Source organism: Eubalaena glacialis, chromosome 1 (genome assembly GCF_028564815.1).
Source record: "Eubalaena glacialis isolate mEubGla1 chromosome 1, mEubGla1.1.hap2.+ XY, whole genome shotgun sequence".
Taxonomy (NCBI): Eukaryota; Metazoa; Chordata; class Mammalia; order Artiodactyla; family Balaenidae; genus Eubalaena; species Eubalaena glacialis.
The window spans coordinates 205,512,149-205,536,421 of record NC_083716.1 but is presented as its reverse complement, the minus strand read 5'-3'; the positions used below and the strand labels follow the sequence as shown (position 1 = coordinate 205,536,421).

Genomic DNA, 24,273 nt, shown 5'->3' with positions numbered 1-24,273 from the left:
ATTTTGATTATAGCCGTCCTAGTGGGTGTGAAATGATATCTCACTGTGGTTTTGATTTGCATTTTCTTCATGACTAATGAGTTTGAGCATCTTTTCATGTGCTTATTGGCCACCTAGCTGTCTTTGGAGAATTGTCTATTTAATTCCTTTGCCCATTTAAAAATTGGGTTATTTATCTTTTTATTGTTGAGTTGTAAGAGTTTTAAAATATATTCTGCACACTAGATCTTTATCAGACATGTGATTTGCAAATATTTTCCATATTTTCTCCTTTTCTGTGGTTTGTCTTTTCAATTTCTCATAGTCTCTTTTGAAGCACAAAAGTTTCTAGTTTTGATTAAGTTCAATTTATCTGGTTTTTTCTTTGGTCCTACAGACTCTTTAGACATAGCGCCTAGATCCATTCTGACAAGAAAAAGAGGGTGATAGCAGATGGGGACAAATGAGAAAATGACAACTTTACAGTTCATACTAATAAAATTATTTAGAAAATTGCCTTTCACTACACAGTATAATTTCTGTTGGTGGATACAAGCCAACTATGAATCACATACAAACCATCATCTTCCATTCCATTCAGCTGGATGGATTTAAGGGACAGAATAATAAAGAATACCATTCTAGAGGAAACCAGTTAGCATTTATGCCATTTAAAATATGATTTCTAAATTGCTTAAGCATATCTACCAAATTCCAAATGGAACATTTAAAATCAGCATCCTATAAAAGCAATACTCTGTGAAATGATTTCTGAACTGTGAAAATTTGTCTTTCAGACCCATCATCCTAGAGCATTGAGACTGGATAGATTGCTTTGTTGGAAGAGCCACCCCATCTTCGCCAGAGGTTTGTATTTGATTCATATGGGTACACTCCAAGGAACATAGGATCCAGGTTCATCTCTTGGAATCTGGAATAAAAGGACAAGTTCGGATGTTTGCAACTTGGAAAATGTTTGTGACGTGTGACAAATAGCAGACTATAAAATAGGATAAAAACCACCCAGAGGGTGACCAGGACAATGAGAGGTCTGGCCATGACAGTATGAGAAACGTGGAGGAATCCAGGAGAAGACCAAGGGTCGGGCGGGGCAGGACAGCTATGAGAGTCATCTCATGCTTGAAGAGGGACAAAGGAAAGGTGGAATCAGCCTCTGTGCTTCTCCAGAGTGAAGCGGCGATTCGTGGGGTTTAGGAAGAGCTATAAGGGGTACCGTGAAGAGCCCTCATGAGAGGAGGTATAGGAGGGGGCTCTCCCCTCAGTATAAGGAATAACTTGTTTACAGTCAGAGGAGTCATGTGAATGGCGTGACCTCCTCCCACAATGAAAAATCCCACTGGAAACGCCCAAGGAGAGCTGAGTCGTTTGTTCAGCTGGAGGCGGGGCGTGGCGGGAGGGGGGGTGGTCTGCAGGAGGGATTCCTGCTGCTGGGGGTTGGGAAAGGGCCTGTCCTACTTTGTGGTTCAGATCAGGAATGGCACAAACTCCCAGTGGTTTGGAAGGAAGTTTAGTTTGTCCTCTAAACTTCCTTCCGAGGAAGTTAGATTGCGGAGGTGGCCCAGATTCTTGGCCTGGGATTCTTGGGTTCAGGGCACAGTTCCTGAACTTTATCCCTGACTAATGTGTCCTGGGAAGGGAACAAAACTAAGGAGGAATATACAATTGCTGAATGAAGAAATGAAGAATGAACCTTTCTTTTTCAGTGGTGTAGAACTGAGCCCCACTGCAGGCAGGCTACTCTCCTGCTCAAATGTCTTCAGGATTCCTGTCATCTTTTCTTCCGTGGAAAGCCACCATGGTGGGTTAATGAAACTTAACCACAAGGACAGGGGAAGAAAAAATTCAGACTTGTACGAGAAGAACCTACCATTTTTGTGAACTTGTCTTCACAGGCCATTCTAATCTTCTCTGGGGTCAGTGGACTCTTGAGTTTCAACGGTCCAAACAGTCCTCTCTCCTGTCGTGCTGCACTTACCGCGTCCTGGACGGCGAAAAACACCGAACACCCCAGGAATACCCCAGACTCTCCCAGACCCTGGAAGGGAAACAGGTCAACTAGATTATGACTCTCTCTTTCTCTCTCTGTATACATATACATATGTATGTGTATTATGTATATGTGCATCTATAGGTACATATGTGCATGTACGGGTACATAAAATATTAAATATTACATGTACAACTTTTTCCTTTAAAAATCTAATTCACTATTTTAACCCAGTATTCCCATTCTTAGGATTCCAGCCTAAGGAAATGATCCCAAATGGAGAAAGCAGATATAGGCATGAAGATGATTACCGGCATGAAGATGAAAAATCAGACAACCTGATGTAGTAGTTTGTGTTAGTCTCCACGATTTGGAGTATTTTTTAAAAATTGTATAATGTTGTTAAATTACTTTAAAATTCAAATGTTTTGGGAATTCCCTGGTGGTCCAGTGTTTAGTACTCCGTGTTCCACTGCGGGGGGCACGGGTTCAATCCCTGGTTGGGGAACTGAGATCCCGTAAGCCGCATGGTCGCCAAAAAAAAAAAAATGTTTAATAGGGCTTTTTTCCCCTACAATCCTGGCAAAACCCCCAAACAACCAAGAGATGAATGTAGCCCCTCCCTCCTGGCACAGATGTCACGTAAACATGCATTTATTCATAGAGCACAGCTTACCTTAGACGAATACAGGGTATTTGAGTTTTGAGACGGAGGCAACAAAGAAACGTGCAACTCCGTGGGGATGTCACAGATGGCAGGGATCTTATATTGGTTTGGGCCCCGAGTGTACAGGACCCCCTGAGGAGAATAATTCAGTTCCTCTATTGTATAAAGTCCCATGCCTTGAATAAATGCACCTTCAATCTGAGGCAAAAAAAAAAAAAAGAAATTCCATATATGAGAAAAGACAGTCAACAGTAACATTTCACCTTCTTGCTGGTAGTCTGAATTTTAAAAATGCAGTTGGATTTACAAGCAGCTCATGCAGCTCAGTAACAAAAAAACAAACAACCCAATCCAAAAATGGGCAGAAGACCTAAATAGACATTTCTCCAAAGAAGATATACAGATTGCCAACAAACACATGAAAGAATGCCCATTAGAGAAATGCAAATCAAAACTACAATGAGATATCATCTCACACCGGTCAGAATGGCCATCATCAAAAAATCTAGAAACAATAAATGCTGGAGAGGGTGTGGAGAAAAGGGAACCCTCTTGCACTGTTGGTGGGAATGTAAACTGATACAGCCACTATGGAGAACAGTATGGAGGTTCCTTAAAAAACTAAAAATAGAACTACCATACGACCCAGCAATCCCACTACTGGGCATATACCCTGAGAAAACCATAATTCAAAAAGAGTCATGTACCAAAATGTTCATTGCAGCTCTATTTACAATAGCCAGGACATGGAAGCAACCTAAGTGTCCATCATCGGATGAATGGATAAAGAAGATGTGGTACATATATACAATGGAATATTACTCAGCCATAAAAAGAAACGCAATGGAGTTATTTGTAGTGAGGTGGATGGAGTTAGAGTCTGTCATACAGAGTGAAGTAAGTCAGAAAGAGAAAAACAAATACAGTATGCTAACACATATATATGGAATCTAAGAAAAAAAAAAAAAAAGGTCATGAAGAACCTAGTGGCAAGACGGGAATAAAGACACAGACCTACTAGAGAATGGACTTGAGGATATGGGGAGGGGGAAGGGTAAGATGTGACAAAGAGAGAGAGTGGCATGGACATATATACACTACCAAACGTAAAATAGATAGCTAGTGGGAAGCAACCGCATAGCACAGGGAGATCAGCTCTGTGCTTTGTGACCACCTAGAAGTGTGGGATAGGGAGGGCGGGAGGGAGGGAGATGCAAGAGGGAAGAGATATGGGAACATATGTATATGTATAACTGATTCACTTTGTTATAAAGCAGAAACTAACACACCATTGTAAAGCAATTATACTCCAATAAAGATGTTAAAAAAAAAATGCAGTTGAAGGGGGTTTTCAGCATGTCTTGGAGTATGTCTCCAAATGTTTACTTACAAGTTCACCTCGAAGCATGTCTGAACATCTTAGCGCTAAGTTCACTCAAAGGACTTGCATTCGAATCTCAGCCTGGCATTAAAATTGCAGCTCTGGAAGAACCCTCAGAGAGCCCGTAGCCCAAATGCCCTGACTTCTTCTGCCTACAAGGCAGATGAAACGCTCTCTGCCTGGTTGGCCACAGACCCCAGCACCCCAGGAAAGGCTCTCGGGGCTCCGGAACCTTAGCAGCTCATGCCACTCCTCACTCACGAGCCTGCTGGCCTCACACCTCTGGACTCAGTTTCCTCGCCTGTAACAGGAAGGGTTTGAACCGTGTGCTTGCTTAGCTTCCTTTACAGCTTAAAATGCTCCGGTTCTTAGATGTCAGCACGTGGACAAAATTACCTTTCCACACAGACTTCTGATTTCTGAGTCTCTTCTTCCTTTCTTTCCTTCCTGTGGCCATATTTTCTCCACCCATCTCCATCCTCACTTCTATCTATTAGCAGAGATGTTCTTCTCTACCACGATGTTAGAGGAAGCTTCCTAACACTCCAGACTGCTCCCCGGGCCAAGTCCCCTCCACCCGCTAAGGGAGGTGCCTGTCTTTGGAGGCTTCCACCAACCCGGCCCTCTTTTGCTCCCTACCTCCAGCCTCACGTCCTGCTCCTGGGACATGGGTGAGCGCTGCCACCAGCCTCTCCTCACTGCCAGCCATGAACACAAGGGGTGCAGAATCTTAGCTCTTTCTTTAGGTTGATTTCCTCCACTCTCCTCCCACCCTGAACACCTCTTCCTGCTCATTCTTTGACTACCCGGTCCACACCACTTCCTCCCGGAAGCCTGCTTTGACTTCTCCAACCCATACATTCTTCCCATTCTCCAGTCAATGTCCTAATTGGAGAGTCCCTCAGACTATACGCTCCATTGCAAGTAGGGAGCTGAATGGCCCACTGGGGCTGAGGCGGGTAAAGAAAGTGAGTGAAGCTTCCAGAGAGCATGTGACTCTCTAAAGAAGCAGCCAATCAACTTTTCCTCGTGGAAATGTAGCTCCGGTGTTGGCAAATTTTCTGTGTTTCCAAGAGATGCTAGCCATTTGAAAATTCATGTAAAATAGCTTGTGATTTTTCAATCGTGTTAATTATTTCAAATTTAAATTTTAAAATGTCTGTGGGCAAAATAGGCTACCCATCAACAGCTGCTGCTGTAACTATTTGACGTTTGTTATCTCAACCCAACATTAAACACCCTGAAGCCAGAGCCCATCATCTCCCAAGATTCAGCACTAAGCACTGCATTCTACTTCCAGCCCACAGGTATGGGGCTCACTTTTCACCTCTAGGCTTAGTCCTGCTCATTCAAGCTCCCCAGTCACAGACTGTATGTTTCTTCAAAAACTACCTGAAACACCTTTGTTCCCTTCCCTTTTTTAAACACTATGAGATTTGAGTTCTGTGGCTGTCCTGAACGGAAAGATTCTGAATAAAGGGATAGAATAAGAAGGTGATGAATAAGCCAACGGGATGTGTTCCTGGCAGATCCCCCAGAAGTTTTGACTTTTACAAATAGGGAGTCAGGAAAGTCATTCCACATACCTGGCCTATGTCAAGGGCCGGATTTATACTGCAGCCAACATCCATGACAATGTCTGTTCTTATGTTCTAGTAATTAAAAAAAAGTAAAAACGTTTAGTTTAATGAATACAACTTGGGGAGACAAAGTCGAGAAGCAGTTCCTGTCAGGATGGCATGGGAAAAGAACCTATCTTTGGGCCACATTATATTTCAGGAGAAAGAAGCAACAAAGTTTATTATGTATAACTTTCAAAGTTATATAAATACTCAACCAGCTTAATCAGTGATTTATTTTTCTTGGAAACAATAGGAGAGAAAAATATTTACTTGACTTTGATTCCAGCTGAGTGATGTAACATATTCAGTTTAATCCACTACAACAAATAGAACATATGCCACAGAAAACAGGAAATGTCTCTGGCCCTCTTGATCCCTGTTGCAAAACTTTGTGGCTACCACACAACCCCACATTCAGAGTCCAACTGGCTGGGTGATAGTTACTGAATCAAGAACTCAGGGTACATCAGCAAAAAATCTGTTATCTGCTATTTTACATTTTTCATTTTTAGAGCAGAGCAGAGATTAAATCTAACGTTACAACTTTGGTGACCAAAAGTTCTCTGATAACCTACAAATGAGGAGAACGACAGCAGGCCCAGCCAGGCTGGTGGTGACACCTTTGCTCCCCTGCAGGTCTGTACCTTCTTTTATGTGACATATGGTCTTTGTCATGACAGATTCTACTTATAATTATTAATGGAACAAAGGAAACCCAAGAATTTCCTTATTTGATCTGGGACTTTCATCTAGCATTTTTCTTAAGTAAATTAGATAGTGATCTAGAATGTTTAACTATAATAAAACTTCAGGCACCCACCCCTCTTATTTAAAGACACAGTGAAATGTAAATTTCTCTTCCACGCCAGTTAGCAAGGCTGGTGGCCTCTTCTAGGAGACCAGTGGCCTCAACTGGAGGCGAGCAGGGGTGCTCTCCATTCTGCAGTGTTAGTGAAGCTTTTGCTTTCAAGGCTGTGGACTTACTGCTGTCTGCACTGTCATTTGATAGGGCTGTTTTAGCCTGTGGCAGCCAGACTCCACGATGGCCCTCGATGACCCCCACCTCCCCGTATTCACGTCCTCATGCAGCCCGCTCCCACACTCTACCAGGGGTGGTTTGTGTGATCAGTAGGATATGGCAGAAGTAATAGTTCATCACTCCGAGATTAGGTTGACTGTGGCTTCTGTCTTGGGTTCTATCTTAATCACGCATACTCTCTCTCTCTCCTTTTCCTTTGGACCAATCCCTCGCGGGGAACCAGCTTTCACGTCCTGAGGACACTGAAACATCCTATGGAGAGGTCCATGTGGTGAGGAATGGAGACCTCTGGCCAACAGCCAGTGAGAAACTGAAGCTTCCTGCCAACAACCATGCAATGCAGCTTGGAATCGGATTCTCCAGCTGCCATTGAGCCTTGAGATGACTGCAGCCCTGGCCGACAGCTTGGCGGTAACCTCATGAGGAAACCCAAGCCAGAATCACCCCAATAAGCCACTCCCAGGTTCCTGACCCTCAGAAATGGTATCAGCTGATAAATGTCTGTTAAAGCAATTCCATCAATATGAAGAGAATTTCTGAAAAACAGGCCACAGGGAGGTCCCTTAGTGGGATGTCACATTACGGCCTTTTGCCTTGGGGTGATACCTAACCTGAGCCTCAGATCTAGCTTTGATGAAGACATCTGATAAGGCTGTTTCATGCATCTCTTAAGATTGTTCAGTTGGGCTTCCCTGGTGGCGCAGTGGTTAAGAATCCGCCTGCCAATGCAGAGGACACGGGTTTGAGCCCTGGTCCAGGAAGATCCCACATGCCACCGAGCAACTAAGCCCGTGCACCATAACTACTGAGCCTGCGCTCTAAAGCCCGCAAGCCACAACTACTGAGGCCGCATGCCACAACTACCCACGGGCCCCACGGGCTCTAGGGCCCTTGCACCTAGAGCCCATGCTCCGCAACAAGAGAAGCCTCTGCCATGAGAAGGCTGCGCACTGCAATGAAAGAGTAGCCCCCGCTCGCTGCAACTAGAGAAAACCCGCACACAGCAACTATGACCCAACACAGCCAAAAATAAATAAATAAATTTATATAAAAAAAAGATTGTTCAATAAATTATAAGAGCACACCTTAACATTTCATACCAAGGCTAATTATTACCCTGTTCTTAGATCTTAACAAGACCAAGGCATATGCAAGACACAAGGAAACCCAAATGATTAAGTCTTCACCAACATTTTCTTCGAGGGAGGGGGGATGTAGAAATCAGTTAGCATGAGAGAACTTTCTACTGAACTCCCTAACACAGGACAGCTACTGTAGCATGAAAAGCATGCTTGGAGTGATCATTGTCTTGCCCCAGTCCAAGTTTCCCAAAAGTAATCTGGTTTGAATCAGAATCCAGACGAGCTAAATACTTGAATGGGCAGATTCAATAAAGGTGTAGGTTCAATCAGGGTGTATATGATTTCAAAGATTAGGCTGACTACAGTTTAAAAACATACAGGCTGGAAACATATTAAATGAAAATTTATATTTATCACAATCCAAGGTGCAGTCACAAAGGATGTTTGGAAATATCAAGAACTAGAGCTTGCCTCTGGGTAGGTTTTGGGCAGATTATCACATGACAGTTGTGAGGGTATCACAGTCCCATTTAATCCATCGATGATCATTTATTGTTATTGATAGTGGCAAGGAGCTTCATTTACCCTCAAAGGCCCAGCTACAAGAGGAGAAACTCTGAGTCCTTGAAGCAGGAGCGTGTGTGTGTGTGTGTGTGTGTGTGAGAGAATCTGTGTGAGCATCTCCTCATAGCATTCCTTAAAAGCATAAGGATGCTCTTAAACTATCTAAAAAGCAGGACCTAGCTGGACAAAAGATATCAAAAGCTGGCCACTAGCTCCCCTGGGCTGGCCCTTGGTGCTTGTTAGCAGATTGTGGATGCTTATGAAATCCTTCAAGAACGCTATATGATGGCATTTCATGCAAGAGGAAGCCCCCTGTAGGCTGTGTTTCTACATCGACGCCCCCTGTAGGCTGTGTTTCTTCCTTGAAGCCCTCTGTAGGCTGTGTTTCTTCCTTGAAGTGATTTTTTTCCCCTGATTCCATTTGAAAGAGCAGGGGAAATAAAGAAGAGAGGCTGCCAGTTGTTTTCCACATAAAACACCGAGGCGACTGCTGAGCTTCTATTTTCCTTGGTAAAACAGACAAATTATCCTTAGGCCGATTACATGGTGCCTCTCTGGTGCTCAGACAGATGGAATATGTGGAAAACAGATGTATCTAGAGTTCAACTTGAAGACCTTCCCAATTGGTACTGACCTTATGAGCACCTGTCAGACAGTCTATCTCAACCTCGGAACAGGCAGCTCCATAAACAAAGTATTCGAAAGGACGGCCTTCGCCCGTCTCCCAGTTCATGTTCGACTCATAACCCCTGGAGGAAATAGAATTCTTGAGGAGCGTTGTTAAGTGATCAAGTCCCCTAATTGCAGACCACAACGATTAAACAGACCCGTTTAGAGCTGTGCTCAATTTGTACGCACAGCAAACCAGAGGAGTGCACCCGCACAATGTGTAGCGCATAATACATGCAATAAGTCTGCTGAATAAATAAATATTTACTTCTTTCTTATTAAACTTGCTTTGCCTGATAGAAACATGAAACCACTTCCTACCACTGACTCCTTATGCTTGGAAGTTAACTGCTGACTGTATGGCTATTCATCCTATTGCTTTTGGCTAATATTGGGTCATGTAATCCTATCGTCATCAGATTTGGGGGATTCCACCTGGATTTTACACTGAACACTACATCCAAGGTGCACACTTGCCAGTTCACCTGTCTTGCTGGCTCTAGGATTCAGCCTTCTGTGCGAGGGATCAGGCCCCTTGGCTCTCATTCTGTGCCACTACTCTGGTCGCTCCATCAGGCACCATGGCCTGCTCTGTTCCTAACTGTTCTTTAAGAACACCAAACGAATGCCATGGTAGAAGAGAAGCATAGGCCAGCAGCTTGCCAGTACTTTCTACCCTTCTCTGCTCTGCTCCGCCCAGTCTGGAGGGGCTTATTCCTGATAGCCAATTCCTGATAGCCCGGGACTCCCATGACAAGTGGCAAAGAGACAAAATCAGGTATGACTCTCTATATCACTCTGTTCTCTGATGGCTTCCACTCTCCATTAAAATAACTTGATAAATTGATAGATTCTTTTCCAAAGTGTCTGAGTTGACAACACATAGTTATTGTCAAATTCTTATATTTTGCCAATCTAGAAGGTGTGAAATGGTATTTATCTTATTATGGGTTTAATTTGCATCCCTTTCCCTTCACTTCCTAACTTCAGGGACACACTGAGTTTTCAACAAAAGGTCAACCACTGTTGTGGGTTCCAAGCACTAACCCCCAGGGAACCCTCTAGTACTTCCCAGTATGATTTGAATCATCGATTCAGCTGTATTTTATTTGTCTATTTTCTCCCAGGCTTTCTGGAAATTTGGATTAAGTAGCACCTAAATGTTCTTTGTAACAGTGGGTTAACACAAGGTACAAAATCATTTTTTGCCAAAATGGCAAACAGAAATGAAACTTCCCCTCAAGATACCGCTGCTATTTTCCATAGCATGAGATTGAAAGGACTATTTACCTGAAGTATCCAGTAGCTGAAAGACTAATGCTTTCATCAAAAGCAGCCTGTGCCTGGGAAAGAGGAATACAACGTGATGCAATAAAGATGTTTAAAGTAAGAATCACTCGAGACTTCAATATTAATTTTACTCTGTGTTAAATAAAGTGATCAGTAGTAATAACTAGGAAGGACCAAGTTTAATTTATTCCTTTCAGCATTTTCCATCTCTATAGGCATTTATGGTTCACTGCTTGTAGGCATAGCATTTGTTCAATGCATATCATCATAATAAATGACTCCCATGGTATGTTACACTTATAGATTGGACTACTGTGGGCAACACATGTTCTGCTTATGAAGAATTTCACTCAGTCACCTGGAAAGACTTAGCCTATTAACACAGAACATTTCAGGAAAAAATGGGTGGTCAGACATTTAATTTTAATATCATGTATCCACAACAGACTTAGGAGAGGGGTACAATCTTGCTAAATTGTACCATTTACACCAAAAGTTCTCCTGACTCTGCAGTGTACACAGTTAACTAAGATACAAAATGATGCCCCCAAGTCTGAGAAAGAAAAATGTGAGAAGTGCAACCATTACAGAAGAAAGTGGGCTGAATGGCAGCATTTGTTGATGGTGGAGGACCAACTCTCTTGCACTGCATCTCTCTCCATCTTTCTCCAACCAGACTCTCCCAGGAAGCACTGGGCAAAGGGCAGAAATAAATATGCCCAGAAAGGATTGAGAGCTCCTATAAATATGAATTATAGAATGAATCCTAACTCTATGGAATAGCAGGAACCATTTCTAAGTAAGACTCTCCAATGTTATTTACTCCAGACCATTGCTTTAATATGACTTGACATCCTAGAACTGTCAGCCTTCAGTGGGTATCCATTCCACACCATCTGGTACTTTAGAACCTGTTACTCTGAAAAGTTTCCTAGTTGACTTTAGAATGTGTGTCTTCTCATCCAATTAGATTTTAGGTAGATGAAAGGAAGCAGTTGAATATTTCCATTCCATTTAGTGCCTACTACTTGCTGAATATATACCCAAATGGCTTGGTTTCCTCTGTCTAAAAGAGTGCTTATATGATTTTTACTTTTATAAAAGGATTCTAGTGTTATCTTCCAATTTTAGGAACAGGGGAACCCCCCAAAAAGAACAAATAGATGGACTGCTATTATCTAGAAAATACCTAGATTCCTTAGGAAGAAACATTAATTAATTCTTGGTTAAAACAAGAGTTCTGGACACAAGAACCATCTTTTCTCTAATAGAGAATTGTCCCAGATGTAGGAGTTCCTCCATCATGCTGTGATAATATTTCCACATGCCTAGAGCCAAAGGCCTCTATTGATCATGATGTAACTGCAGTACCTTTTAATGTGCCCTTTCTACTGATATTCGATTCACACATCTCACTCTCCTCTCTCTTTTTTTTTTTTCCGTAACATACAACACAAAGTAACAGTGAGTCTCACCCAGTCTTTCCAAGTGCCTCCAGGATTCTTGCTGATGATGGGTTCAAGGCGTTTTAGAAGAGTTTGACACGCATCCTAGGGATTATTTTTTAGTTAAAATTATGACCATAATGTCAGGCGAACAACAATTTCAAAAACACACTATTATGTGCTGTTATATAGGCTTATTTAAGAGGCCCATGGTACACGGAGAAGGAAGACACCAACCCCGTAAGAGGTGGTGTCAAAGGCCTCATGGGGTTGGGGGTGAAGCATGAGCTGGTCTTAAAGACAGACCGCCTGGGATGGGGGCCTTGTAAGCCCTGCTAAGCAGTCAGGACTTAACAGAAAAACTGTTGATAAACCACCGGTCACTGTTTTTAAGCACAGCATGGTCAGATTTATTTTGTGCGAAAGCTTTCCATGGCTGCAGGAAGCCAGAGTGAAAGGCAATGAAACTGGGGTGGACAGACAGAGCCTTGCGATGGCCCTGACAAGAGGCGCGAGTTTGAACCAAAGCAGCCGTGGTACTGCAACCTGGAACTGGAAAGAGACATTTCTGAGTAGATCTGATAGGGCTTGGGGACCAGTGAGCTGTCAGGAGTGAGGGAGAAAGGAGGTGGCATCTCCCACTCGGGAGAGTGGCCAGTCCTGGACACTGACTGAGCCCCCGACTGGGGGAAGGTGCAGTTTTCCCCAAGAGGGTGTGGGAAGGAGACAAGAGCTGGATTGATTTGCAGCATCTTCTGAGCTCCAGCCTTGATGGGGTTCATGATTTGCGTGCCACTGCAACAATTTTTACCTTTACTGCCAACCCATTGAGATCAGCCACCACGGAACCTCCAGAGATGTTTGCATTAGGGACGGTTTCTGTGCTTGTTCCCCGAAGGTGGATGTTGGACAATGGCATCCTTAATTCACGACTGGCCACCTGGATTTTGGAAGAGATCTTCTTTCACTTTTCTTTGGTTAGTCATAGACCCGTGCACTTAGCACATGGTAGCATGTGTGTGGAACACCCCATGCCCAACTGGAACAAGTGGCAGGACCACGAATTCTTCCAGCCACAAGAAGTACCTCTTGTCTAAGACCCTGTAGCTAGTATGGCCCCCCCAGCCCTGAGCACACTTTCTTGTTCTTTGACTTTCTTTTGTGCAATAGCACCAGGAAGAGGAGGTGAGGCCCCAAGCCAAGGCAGGAAGAAATGTTTCATGCTTTCATCATCATGAAATCAACACCTTCAAGGCCTCTCCTACCTCTGCACTCTGCAAAATTCTAGCAAATCTGACTTCATCAGAGAGGAGATGCCTTATCCACATTTCTGGAGATGCTCCAGGAAGAGAGCATTTCTGAGAAAGGACAATGGCTTTGTTAAAGCAGCTGCACCAACCAGAGATCCCAGAAGTACATGGTGCCAGTGCCACTGGCCAACATAAGGACTTAGCTGGCTGCTAGATTCTTCCTTTGTGTTTAATGATGGGGCAAAATCATACTACTAACCTCAGCTGGTTCCACATTCTCTTTCCTGCTAGCAGTATGGCTTAGTTGAGTTTGTCCACAATTACGACAAGGGCATAAGGCATACAGAGCCCTCCCCATCACTGGCTTTCAGAAGACTGCCTACACAAAGTGCATAGGCTTAGAACAGAAAGGTTTCTGGTGGCCCAATAAGGAAAACACTGAAGTCTCACCCCAGAAAGGGGGACAGGTATGACCACACAATTCTCAAGCGAGTGATAACATGAAATAAAACATATATTCAGCACCTCTATAATCAGAAAAGTGCAAATTAAAGCAATAATGAGACACTTTCCTCTATTAAATTATCTAAGATTTTTTTTTAAACAATCCATAACGTACAATGTTGGGTAGTGGTGTAATGTGATGGATACTTTCTGAAAAACAATTTGGTAACATGTGTCAAGTGACTTAAGATATATTCTGTGACCCAGTAATTCCATTCCTGGAATTTATTTTAAAAAAAAAATCATTGGTTTGAGCACAGGTTTATGGACAAAAATGTTCACTGAAGTGTTCAACAATTGGGGACGGCTAAATAAATTATACAGACATATACATGCAGCATTAAAAATCATGATTGTAAAGAATTCTTAATGACAGGAGGAAATGGTCACTCTCTATAAGGATAGGTGAAAATCCAGGATACAAAATTATATAAACAGAATGCTAGTGGTTTTTTGAAAAAGAAAAAAAGTCAAAATAGAGAGACCCCAAAACAGTGATTATTGCTAAGTGGTGGAATTGTGCAGCGTTTTCTAAGATAACGTTTGCCTTTCAAATGTTTTATAATCTGTAATATTACAATAATTAGCAAAATAGAAACAGTAGCTAAAAGTTATTCTAAAATAATTGAGCAAAAAGAAAACTGGTAGTTTGGTTAGAAATATCAAATGTGTTTTATACTATCAGTTGTTCAGAGTCCTTACTACAAAAAGGGCAAGAAATAATGCAATACATCAGAATTTCTAAATCTTTTTATTGCCCAGCAAAGATTCAAAAAAGACAACACACTTGTTAATATATCCAAAGGAAAGCAGCAAATGACCATACAACCTTCTTTAGCAATACGACAACCAGAGGCTATTCTACCACATTCTTTTAGGAGGGGCAGTTACAAAACTGGCTTGTTTACCCAGTTTCTGTGAATAGCTTAGCAGTTGAAGTAGTCAAAGCTAAAGTCTCCTATCCTTTTTATTTTGGAACAGAAAATGTACACTCCAAGTTTCTCTCTCATACACATATCTACAAGCACACATCCGACCTAATCCAATTATTTGCATTCTTACCTGAATCATTTTAGTGTGGACCCCCTGCCCCATTTCAATTCCACCATGAGTCACCAGCACAGACCCATCTAGATAAATGTGAACCAGGGAAGCAGCCTAAGCAAAAAAGATGAAAACAGTTGCCACGATCTTTTTGATTGACATTATCACATATCTTGTTCAATTAGAAAACCTTTTCCCTGTAAAGCATCCCCTCCCTCCTTTCCACATCTGCCAAAATAAACACAGACCCTTTCCCCATTGCCCTGAGAGCACTGAGCAGAGCCAGGGCAAGGCAGGGACAGGTGTTGCCTCATGATCGTCCCACAAGAGGCCAGCTTGTCGCTGGACGGCTGTGAGTCTGGGGCAGGATTATGCTGCTTACGCTATTTCCTCAGTAGAACAGTTGAGCGCACTGGTACCTTCAAGGATCCCCCCGACCCAGGGTGGAACAATAATCTGGATTTGGTTTTTTGGGGGAGACGGTGTCAGTCTTAAATGCAAAGTTAAGTATAGATAGTTTGGGGAAGAAGGAAGGCTTGTTGACATGAACACTTATCCCCATAGTTGTAGGTATGTTATAGAGAAGCAAAAATAAAAATCCAAATAAGATGGGGCAGATAGACATTACTTTTTTGCTGCAAAATGAGCTAAGCCCACCCTCAATCATCTTGGCCCAGAGTTATAGGGCTTTAGAGTTCGAAGAGAACTTGGAAGTAATCTTATCTAACTGCACAGCTCCCACAGGAATACAGAAGGAACCAAACAGCTAACATAGAATAAAAGGCTGCTGTGGTCAGAAACACCCAGGCTCTAAGCTAAGCATGTTTTACAGTCAATAGGAATGTGCCTTCTTGCCAAGTCTGCTTGTGCTAAACTAGGGGGTATGGAGATGGGCCAGGAGACTGAGATATCCCAGGAGACTGCAGAAAATGTGAATGGCGTCTTCACTTTGAGTCTCCAGTATACGAGCAATATTAACAGCATGTGGTCCTAGAGAAAAATGCTTCTAGTGGCTCCACTGTGGTTCAGTCGGCCTGCAAGGCACACGTTTACTGCTGCTCAGCTGGGAAGTGCCAGCCTCTTAGATGTAGTCTAGGCCAGCCAGGGGTCACTACAAGCTATCAGCTAGGTTTCTTAATATCTAAGCTTCTATGCAGAGTGGCATAATAATCTAGGATTTGTAAAGGCAGGTCTTCAGAAAATTCTGGTAACAAGCTAATTTCCATTTAATGAAGCTAAAATTTTTAAGCCTTGCTTTACTCACTTAGATTATTTATAAACAACCCTGGTCAGAAGTGAAAGTCAAGGGAACTGCATGTCAATCACCAGGTATGCCCAAGGAAAGGAGTGCATTCCTAGATCGATTCTTTGCCCACCAGAAGGACCTTTTTAGCCACCTGTGGACCATGGGCCACACTTGGAGAGCTGCCTCTTTACTGGCATCCAAAGGTTCACACTACTCTAGCAAATGACAAGCAGAAGCCTCTAGCATTCCAAATCAGGCACTTTGACAGTGAAAATGGGCTCTATTTACCTGGTCAGCTGATATAAACTATGGATGTACTGAGAAAATGGGGACATAGGAGCACTTCCTCTGAGGACAAAGGCACATACACTCACAGCCCAAGGGAGAATCTTAGAACCTTAGGAAAGGCATCGTTGCCATAATCATCATATCCAAGTCCCTTGGGGAGATCCAGCAGAGCATGTTTTACTGTCTGCTGACATATCAGTCCTGGAAACACTGTCTTGTGCTCCTGGTCCTTTATTCTCTGAACAATAAAGATAAGGAGTGACATCCTCTACAGAGCACCCAGGGCGGGCTGCCCAGGGGTTGTGCACCAGATGGCAGGGGATGCCAGCTGCAGCGGCTGCTCCTGGGCTCCATTCTACGGCACCTCTTTGTACTCTGCTGGAATGTAAGTCCCCTGAAAGGAAAGTCCATGTCCTAAGGCATCCTTTGCAAAGCAACATAGTTCCTCATGAGTAGTAAGTACTCAATAAAAGTTTGATAAATGAATTGGCAACAGCATAGCCATTTAATCTGTTCCTTAAGCTTGTAGACACTATATTTGGCCTCCTTGGCTCTGCAAGCAATTCAGAAGTTGCTTGTGGGTGAAATGTGTAGCTGGCGCATGTGATTGAACTACAAGTACGGTGGATTGTGCATTTCCTTCACGTGTGACCCCGCTGGCAGCAGCACTCTGCCTGTGTGTCCAGGGCAGCATTTCTGTCCGAGACTGCTGAGTAACTGGTCCCATGTGCTGCTGCAGTCTTCTTGGGCCACTTAAAATGTCGAATTTGGTTCAGTTAAGTGGCACCACCGGATGGTTCATTGTTAGCGCCACAAAAGATAATTCTGCAAAGCTGCATCTACGAAATCAGCACAACTGGCACGTGGGAACAGATAGTTCTCCAATATAAACTGGGAACTTAGTCTGTGAAATTTAAGTCCTCAAGCAATGACTGCCGGTGTTGGTGAGACGTGAGCTTTGACCCAACAGATTCCCAAAATGTCTCAGCCATTCAAACATTTGAGTTCCTCTTCTGTGCCAGGTGCCGTATGAAGGCACTGGGAATACAGAGGTTCATTAGATACTGTGTGCACTTCAGAGCTCTGTCTAGGAATTAAATATAACGCAGGTGAGGCATGTTTGACACCCTCAGCTGTTGGGAGCACAGTCCTGAAGTCAAGCCCTTGTTCTACCACTCACTAGCTGGATGTCCTTCCGTAGGAGAGCGGACCTCTGTGGGCTTCAGCTCCCCCTTCTATGAAACAGAATCACACCAGCCAACAGAGGGGAGATAGGGCTTAAATCAAGTGGGAAATTGCAAATCACCCAGCCTAGGGCCGTACACACAGAAGGAGCTCTAGTTCCCCCCTCTATCTGGTTTGCTTCAGAACAGAGGCTTTCAGCGTATGGCTTCCAGGAGGCAGCCTGACTGATCTCAAACTCCTCAATTCAACTCTGCAATTCAGCCCGAAGCAAATGTTTTAAGCACAGAAGCTGGTTTCCAGGGAAGGATGGGAGGGGATGGTGGTGGTGGGGAGAGCTTCTCAGGAGCCTTTGAGAATGAATTTGTGCTGCTGGCTGTTGTCTAGTTTCTTCCCAGCTGAGCTGAATCCCACCTCAGTTCCCCCCAGAAGGTGCTATGGGGAAGCGGCTTGATGTAGCTGACAAAGCACAGCTTCTGGAGCCTCTGAGACCTGAGTTCTAGCACCGGCCCCGGCTCTCACCGGCTGTGGGACTCTGGACAAGTTATTTACGCTCTCTGAGCCTCAGTTTCTCATAATTAACATAAGGTTACAAATCTTACAGGTTGCCCTGAGGGCTGAATGAGGTAAAATCTAAAAGAACTTAAAACATCGTAGGTGCTCAGTAATTATCGTTAATTTTTATCTACTTTTTGAGACATTTCTGATGAGGGAAATGGGACAGACCTAGTCTCCTGTGGAGGCCAGGTATTAAGTAATGGCAACCACTGAATAGAGACAGCCTGCCATGTCTACCCACAGCCTAACGCCCCCAAATTTCCAGAAGATTCATATACAATGGAAATTGTTTTCTGCATGATCCTGGTCGGTGTACTCAAGGACAGATGGCCCAGACTGACCTCTTTGCTGGCCGCTGGCTAATCAGTTTGCCCCAAAACTATATACAAAGAGTCACTGCTCGCTAACCCTTTTCTAGGGATAGTTTTCCCCCTTCCTTTCCTTTTTAATAACCTTGTTTTTGCCTTTATTCCTCAACCACAGCCTCTTGACTCTCTCATCTGAGTAAATTGTAGGCAGATGACTAAACAACATCTGTGCTGTTTTGCCATCGTAAACAGGAGAGGCATAGGAAGGCTGCAATCAGATCACCACTGTGTTGTTATATGCTCCTCTGCGTTAACCCACCTACAATCAAAGCCGCACGAAAACGTCCTGATGATTACATCGAGGCTGAGTCAGGATAGATGGGTGATTGATGCGTGTGGAAATGGGGGAAGGACCTTCCTGACTGCTTTTCCTGGCCTCCCCATCACACAGCTTACACACTAGTTCTCCTCACAGCCCCACCCCCATTTATCCCTATTCTGTCAGCGCTCAACACACACACCTGCCGTACCCTCTTCATGGTTCAGCCAAAGGTGTGAACTCTGCAAAGGGGAGTGACTACAGTTTTGAGCGCTCTGCCACCTCATCCACATGTATGTATAGATACACATACGGACATGTAAGAACATAGGGAACAGGGTTTCCACGTCCCTGCTGTACAATGAGCGAGAATAAAGACCACCAGCTGTCTGGGGTAAGTTCCACTCAAGAATGAAGAGGTGGAACTTGCAAGTGAGGTTTACCAACCAAGCAGGGAATTCATTTAATCAATTAAAGAAAGTAAACAACAAGAAGAGATTTTCAGTCCTCCCCGTGATACCTTTAACGACTATAAAGTGAAAAAAAACTTCTACGATTGTGTTTGAAAAGATATTTAAATGATTTATTTTTCTGGATGTAGTTTTCCCCAACCCACCAAAAAGGGGAGGAGCACCAAGTGCCTTGTAGCTTCTTGTTACTATTTCATTTCCTGTTTCTATCTCACAGAATCAGAGTAGCTGAAGAGGAGTCTTGGGGGTCATTGGTCCCCACCCTTATTTTGTACTTGAGTGATATGGGCCCACAGTGAGCCAACTCAGCTGTTCAATTCCAAGGCCAGGAATAAGTGCTGGGTCTCCCAATTTCCCAGCAAGAATGCTTGTCACCAACCCTGGGGAAGTGGGCAAAGTAGCTCTCATCTCCTCTGGAGAAAAACTAGTTGGACGGAGCACAGCTTTGGGGAAGTTGAACAATTAGATATTGCAACCATATGGCTAATCCACCTTAATAGAAAGTTTCCTCAACACCTTTTGATTTGTCTGTTTGGAGAACTGACCTGACCAGCAGCAACTGATCCAAGGCCGACAGGAAACTTCAGGGGGACCATTGCCAGCCCCTTCTTCTTCCAGCAGTTCTCCGAGTTGAATTTTTCTACAGCTGCTTTCCTTAGGGCGTAGGAAGACATGGCCATGCATTCTTTCCAACACTGGATCAGGTTCTTGGCATTAATCTCTTGTTTGTAGGGTGTTTGATCAATTTCCTTATACATGTTTATCGTTCGGACCTACAAAAGAGAAGGAGATCAAAAGGGTTGGTGGGGCACTAGGCAGACATAGTCTCTCCCACCCACTGTCCTCCTAGTCAAATTCTGCTCATCATAGAAAACCCAAACTGAGTTCAATCTACTCCTTGCTGAAGCCTTTCCCAACACATAACATCTTCCTCTTCCTCTTCAGAGCCTCTATCAAATGTGTTAGCACTTATATGCCTTCGATGCTGCTCTTGTGTAAGTTCAGAGGAAGGACTCCTTTCCTCCTATTCCTTATATAACTCAACAGTACCGTCCAGGTACACTGTGGACTCTTAATTCCAGTTGTACTTGTGAGTATCTGTTGAAAGGTAATGCTGAATTTAATTCCAGGCTACATGATCCGTGTGATTTCGATTTTTCAGATGCTGAGGCAAGAGAAGACCACTCACTTCCAAACAGGAAACTATGAAAGTTTGTTTAAATATAGCCCATAACTAGGATGAAAAGCCAATTAAGAGATTCTATCCCAGGGTGTCTGAAGCAGAGTAGAATTCTTCCTGAATTCCCAGAAATTGGTGACTAAGGCGCCCAGCTGAGAACAAAAGGTCAAGTACTTCACATTCTCAGCTGAGAAAACTCTCAGCAGTTGAGGCCAGCCCTCTCCCCAAGCTGACAGGGGCCATTACAGACATATCTTCTTCCCATCTCCCCCTCCAAAAAGTCCCAGATCATTATAAAAGGATGACTGGAAATTAGTGAGCTGTGCCATTTTGGGGAAGGTGGTTTTTTTTGTTTTTTGGGGTTTTAAAAAAATATTTATTTATTTATTTGGCTGTGCTGGGTCTTAGTTGTGGCAGACGGGATCTTTAGTTGCAGCATGTGGGATCTTTAGTTGTGGCATGTGGCACCTAGTTCCCTGACCAGGGATCGAACCCAGACCCCCTTCATTGGGAGTGCGGATCTTAACCACTGGACCACCAGGGAAATCCCTGCTGTGGTGTTTTGAAGGATGGCTACTCTCTCCTCCATCTTCTCTGGGGATGAAGGGAGGTCATTAGCTGATCCTCCTCCTAGTGCTACCAATGTGACCGAACATCTGGGAAAGAGGCCATGGTGAGACAGCCAGGAAGGGAGGGGCAAGGCCCCCCCCCCCGCCTAAGTTCAAGAGACATAAAGATGATGGCTCCTGCCTATGGTCACAAATTCTAGTGTTGGCGGAGGGAGGAGGTAGATGACTCAGGGACTGGGGCTTTCCATGGATGGCTGCAGCATGGGGCCAAGAGGCGTGGGCTTCAGGGGATGCTGCGTGAGGTGTCAGCTGAGGGTCAGTTGGAGATTTAATGCTTGCAGGGGACTGTCGATTTCTGAGAGGGCTGGCAGAAATGGAGCCCGGAGACAACATACTTGAAAAGTGGCTTCATCTAACCAAGAAGAGGACAGAGAGCTTGCTGGGAGAAGTCAGCTGGGGAGATGCTGTGTCTGTTTTCCCTGGTCCTCACGGGAGGGAGAAGGGGGCAGAGGGCACACCATCTGCCCACCCTAACTCTACTCCAGGATCCTGGGAAGAGAACTGAGCTTGTTAATGAATGAAATTGGGACCAAGACTTAAAGAACAGAAAGGAGGCCATTTTAGTAACTGAAATGACTCAGATGACAGCTGCCTAAGATGTTAAGGAAGCAGAGGAAAGAAGGGTTTGACAGAACTTATTAGTAGCAGTTATACTTCTAACCCATGGAGACTTCTCACTAACAATGAATCCAGAGCTCACTCCTCAATACCCTCTGCCCCAGGATTTTTGAGGAGGAGCCTGAGTAAGACAAGGACCCCTGAACTCTGGAGTCCTGCTCTGTATTAACTAGTTAGCTGAGTTACCTCCAGCAAATCATGTAGCCCCTATAGACCACAAATTCCTCAACACGAAGACACCCAGTGGCCCTCCCACCTCTAAAATTCACTATCTTTTGTCCGTGAAACTAATTCAGTTTTACCTTCTCAGGAGACAACCCACATTTGGCTGCAACTTCCGTGATACAGGATTCGGTGATCAGCCCTGTCTGAGGAAAGCCAAACCCTCGCAAAGCCGTGTTGGACGGAAGGTTGGTTCTGCACGCCCATGCCCGACAGCGCAGGTTGGGAAACTTGTAGGCATTTTCCATTTTCAGAAGTCCCATCTCTATCATCTGGGGAAATCCAGAGTTGATGTGATGAGACCTCATCCTTCTGCACCTGTTTTACCATCCTGAGACTTCGGACCAAAATCAGGCCAGAAATGACCTACGTCACATCAAACATGCTAACCTTGACGCATGTCTCAAATTAAATGCATTTTTACTGTAAAATGATTTTTAAAGATTTGAATAATTCTTTTTGAAATCATTACTTTTAAATTTTCACATTAGGGCTAATGCATTTTTCCCCAGGTTTTAAAAATTTCCAAAAGCCTTTGAAGCATTCATAGGCCCTCTCAGTCTACAGAATGTAGACTCTCTCTCTCAGTCTACAGAATAAAATATCCTGAAAAACAGGGAAAAAATGTTGGTATTTGGCCTAATGCATTTGTTCTCAACCAGGGGCAATTTTCCCCTCTTCTTTCCTGGGACATTTGCCAATGTCTGGAGATATTTTGGGTTGTTAGGTCTGGAGGGTAGCTGCTCCACAGACACATACTGGATAGAGGCCAATGATACTGAGGGACATCTTACAGTGCACAGGGCGTCCCCACAGCAAAGAACTATCCATTTCAAAACATAAGTGGGGTCAAGGTGAAGGTCTAATGCTCGCATCTGGGAAAAGAGCTCTAAGTTTGGGAAACACGGAGATAACACACAGATGCAGACTTAGCCAGTATCTCTGGGCTCACCCTGGGGGCACCAGTTAGTAACATGAGTCTACTTGCTCCCTGCATTGCGAATCTTTATGCTTTTATAATTAAATATTATTTAACTATTGAACATTTTCCTGAATTAAATAATTTTATGCAACACTTTCCAGAATGTGAATTTGCTCATTAAAACACTTACAAGTAATGACTCATCCAGGGAGGCACCTCCATTGCTATAATGCTCCACATCCAGGGCCAAGATTCTGCCATCGTTCATGAATCCAGCCTGGGGAAAGAGAATGGACCTTTGATACTGGTTCTGGGGACCAAGTCTCTCTAAAGTTTACTTTGTCACTTGTGAACCCTCTACATATAGATGAAAAATTTTATGACATTAGATTTGACAATTTCTTGGATAAGACACCAAAAGCATAAGCAACAAAAGAAAAAATAGATAAATTGGACTATATCAAAATTTAAAACTTCTCGGTATCAAAGGATACAATCAACAGAGTGAAAAGGCAATCCAGAGAATGGGAGAAAATATTTGCAAACCATATATCTGATAAGGGGTTAATATCTGGGATGTATAAAGAACTCCTACAACTCAACAACAAAAAGCCCCAAACAACCAGATTAAAAAGTAGACAAAGGACTTGAATAGATACTTCTCCAATGAAAATATACAAAATGGGTAACAAGCACATGAAAAGCTGCTCGGCATCACTAATAATTAGGGAAATGCCAATCAAAACCATAAGATACCACCTCACATCCATTAGAATAGCTACTATAGCAAAAAAAAAAAAACCCCAAAAAACAGAAACAAAACAATAAGTGTTGGTGCAGATGTGGAGAAACTGGAACCCTTGTGCACTCTTGGTGGGAAGGTAAAATGGTGCAGCTGGGTATTTATCCGAAGGAATTGAAGCCAGGATCTCAGGGAGATATATGTACACCTATGTTCACAGCAGCATTATTCACAAGGGGTAGAAGCAACTGAAGTGTCCATCAATAAATGAGTGGAGAAACAAAATATGGAATATACATACAATGGAATATTATTCAGCCAAAAAAAAGGGAGGAAAAAATTCTGACACATGCTACAACATGGATGAACTTTGTGGACATTATGCTAAGTGAAATAAGTCAGTCACAAAAGGACAAACACTGTATGGTTCTATTTATGTGAGGCACCCGAAGTAGCCAAATGCACAGAGACAGACAGTAGAATGGTGGTTTCCTGGGGCTGTTGGGAGAGGAAGGAATGGGGAGTTATTGCTTAATGGGTACAGAGTTTCAGTTTTGCAAGGTGAAAAGAATTCCAGAGATGGATGGTGATGACTGCACAATGTGACTGTACTTAATAATGCCACTCAACTGTACACTTAAAAATGGTTAAGATAGTAAATTTTATGTTATGTGTATTTTGCCACAATTAAAAATAATAACAATAAAAAAAGGAAGGATAGAGAAAGATATAAAAGCAAAACAAACACACAAAAAACCCCTCCTGTTTAATCTGTCACTACTGTTCAATCTTTTTTCTCCTCCTAAAGCAAATCAACTGCATATTTCTTGACCTCTTATTCTCGCCATAAGTTCTTGAATTCTGACTCCCACCCTCATATTTCCACCAAAACCTTTTCCCCTAAAGCCAGCGATCCTCTAATCTCCAAATCTGGTGGCCTGCACGTAATGGACTCTGCACATTTTTCTCAGAGGGCCCAATTTCATCACAATTCTCAGCAGCATTTGGTGTTGTTGGAGGTCTTTTAAATAAATATCTTCCTTCC

At 43.4% G+C, this 24,273-nt stretch overlaps 1 protein-coding gene across 4 annotated transcripts in view; it reads right to left on the bottom strand.

The window, feature by feature from the left end:
* Positions 1-458: 458 nt before the first annotated feature.
* Positions 459-24,273, bottom strand: part of LOC133088300 (aldehyde oxidase) — a 71,503-nt gene continuing 47,688 nt past the window's right edge. For all 4 annotated transcript variants that reach the window (XM_061186174.1, XM_061186188.1, XM_061186182.1 and 1 more), the window contains 12 exons: positions 22,677-22,763; positions 21,645-21,836; positions 19,461-19,688; positions 14,563-14,658; positions 12,558-12,686; positions 11,777-11,851; positions 10,302-10,354; positions 8,977-9,091; positions 5,622-5,687; positions 2,664-2,852; positions 1,868-2,035; positions 459-910 (listed from right to left, as the gene is read on the bottom strand). In XM_061186174.1, the coding sequence (XP_061042157.1) occupies positions 860-910; positions 1,868-2,035; positions 2,664-2,852; positions 5,622-5,687; positions 8,977-9,091; positions 10,302-10,354; positions 11,777-11,851; positions 12,558-12,686; positions 14,563-14,658; positions 19,461-19,688; positions 21,645-21,836; positions 22,677-22,763 (1,449 nt within the window). In that variant the 3' untranslated portion in view covers positions 459-859. The remainder of the gene's footprint in view (positions 911-1,867; positions 2,036-2,663; positions 2,853-5,621; positions 5,688-8,976; positions 9,092-10,301; positions 10,355-11,776; positions 11,852-12,557; positions 12,687-14,562; positions 14,659-19,460; positions 19,689-21,644; positions 21,837-22,676; positions 22,764-24,273) is intronic.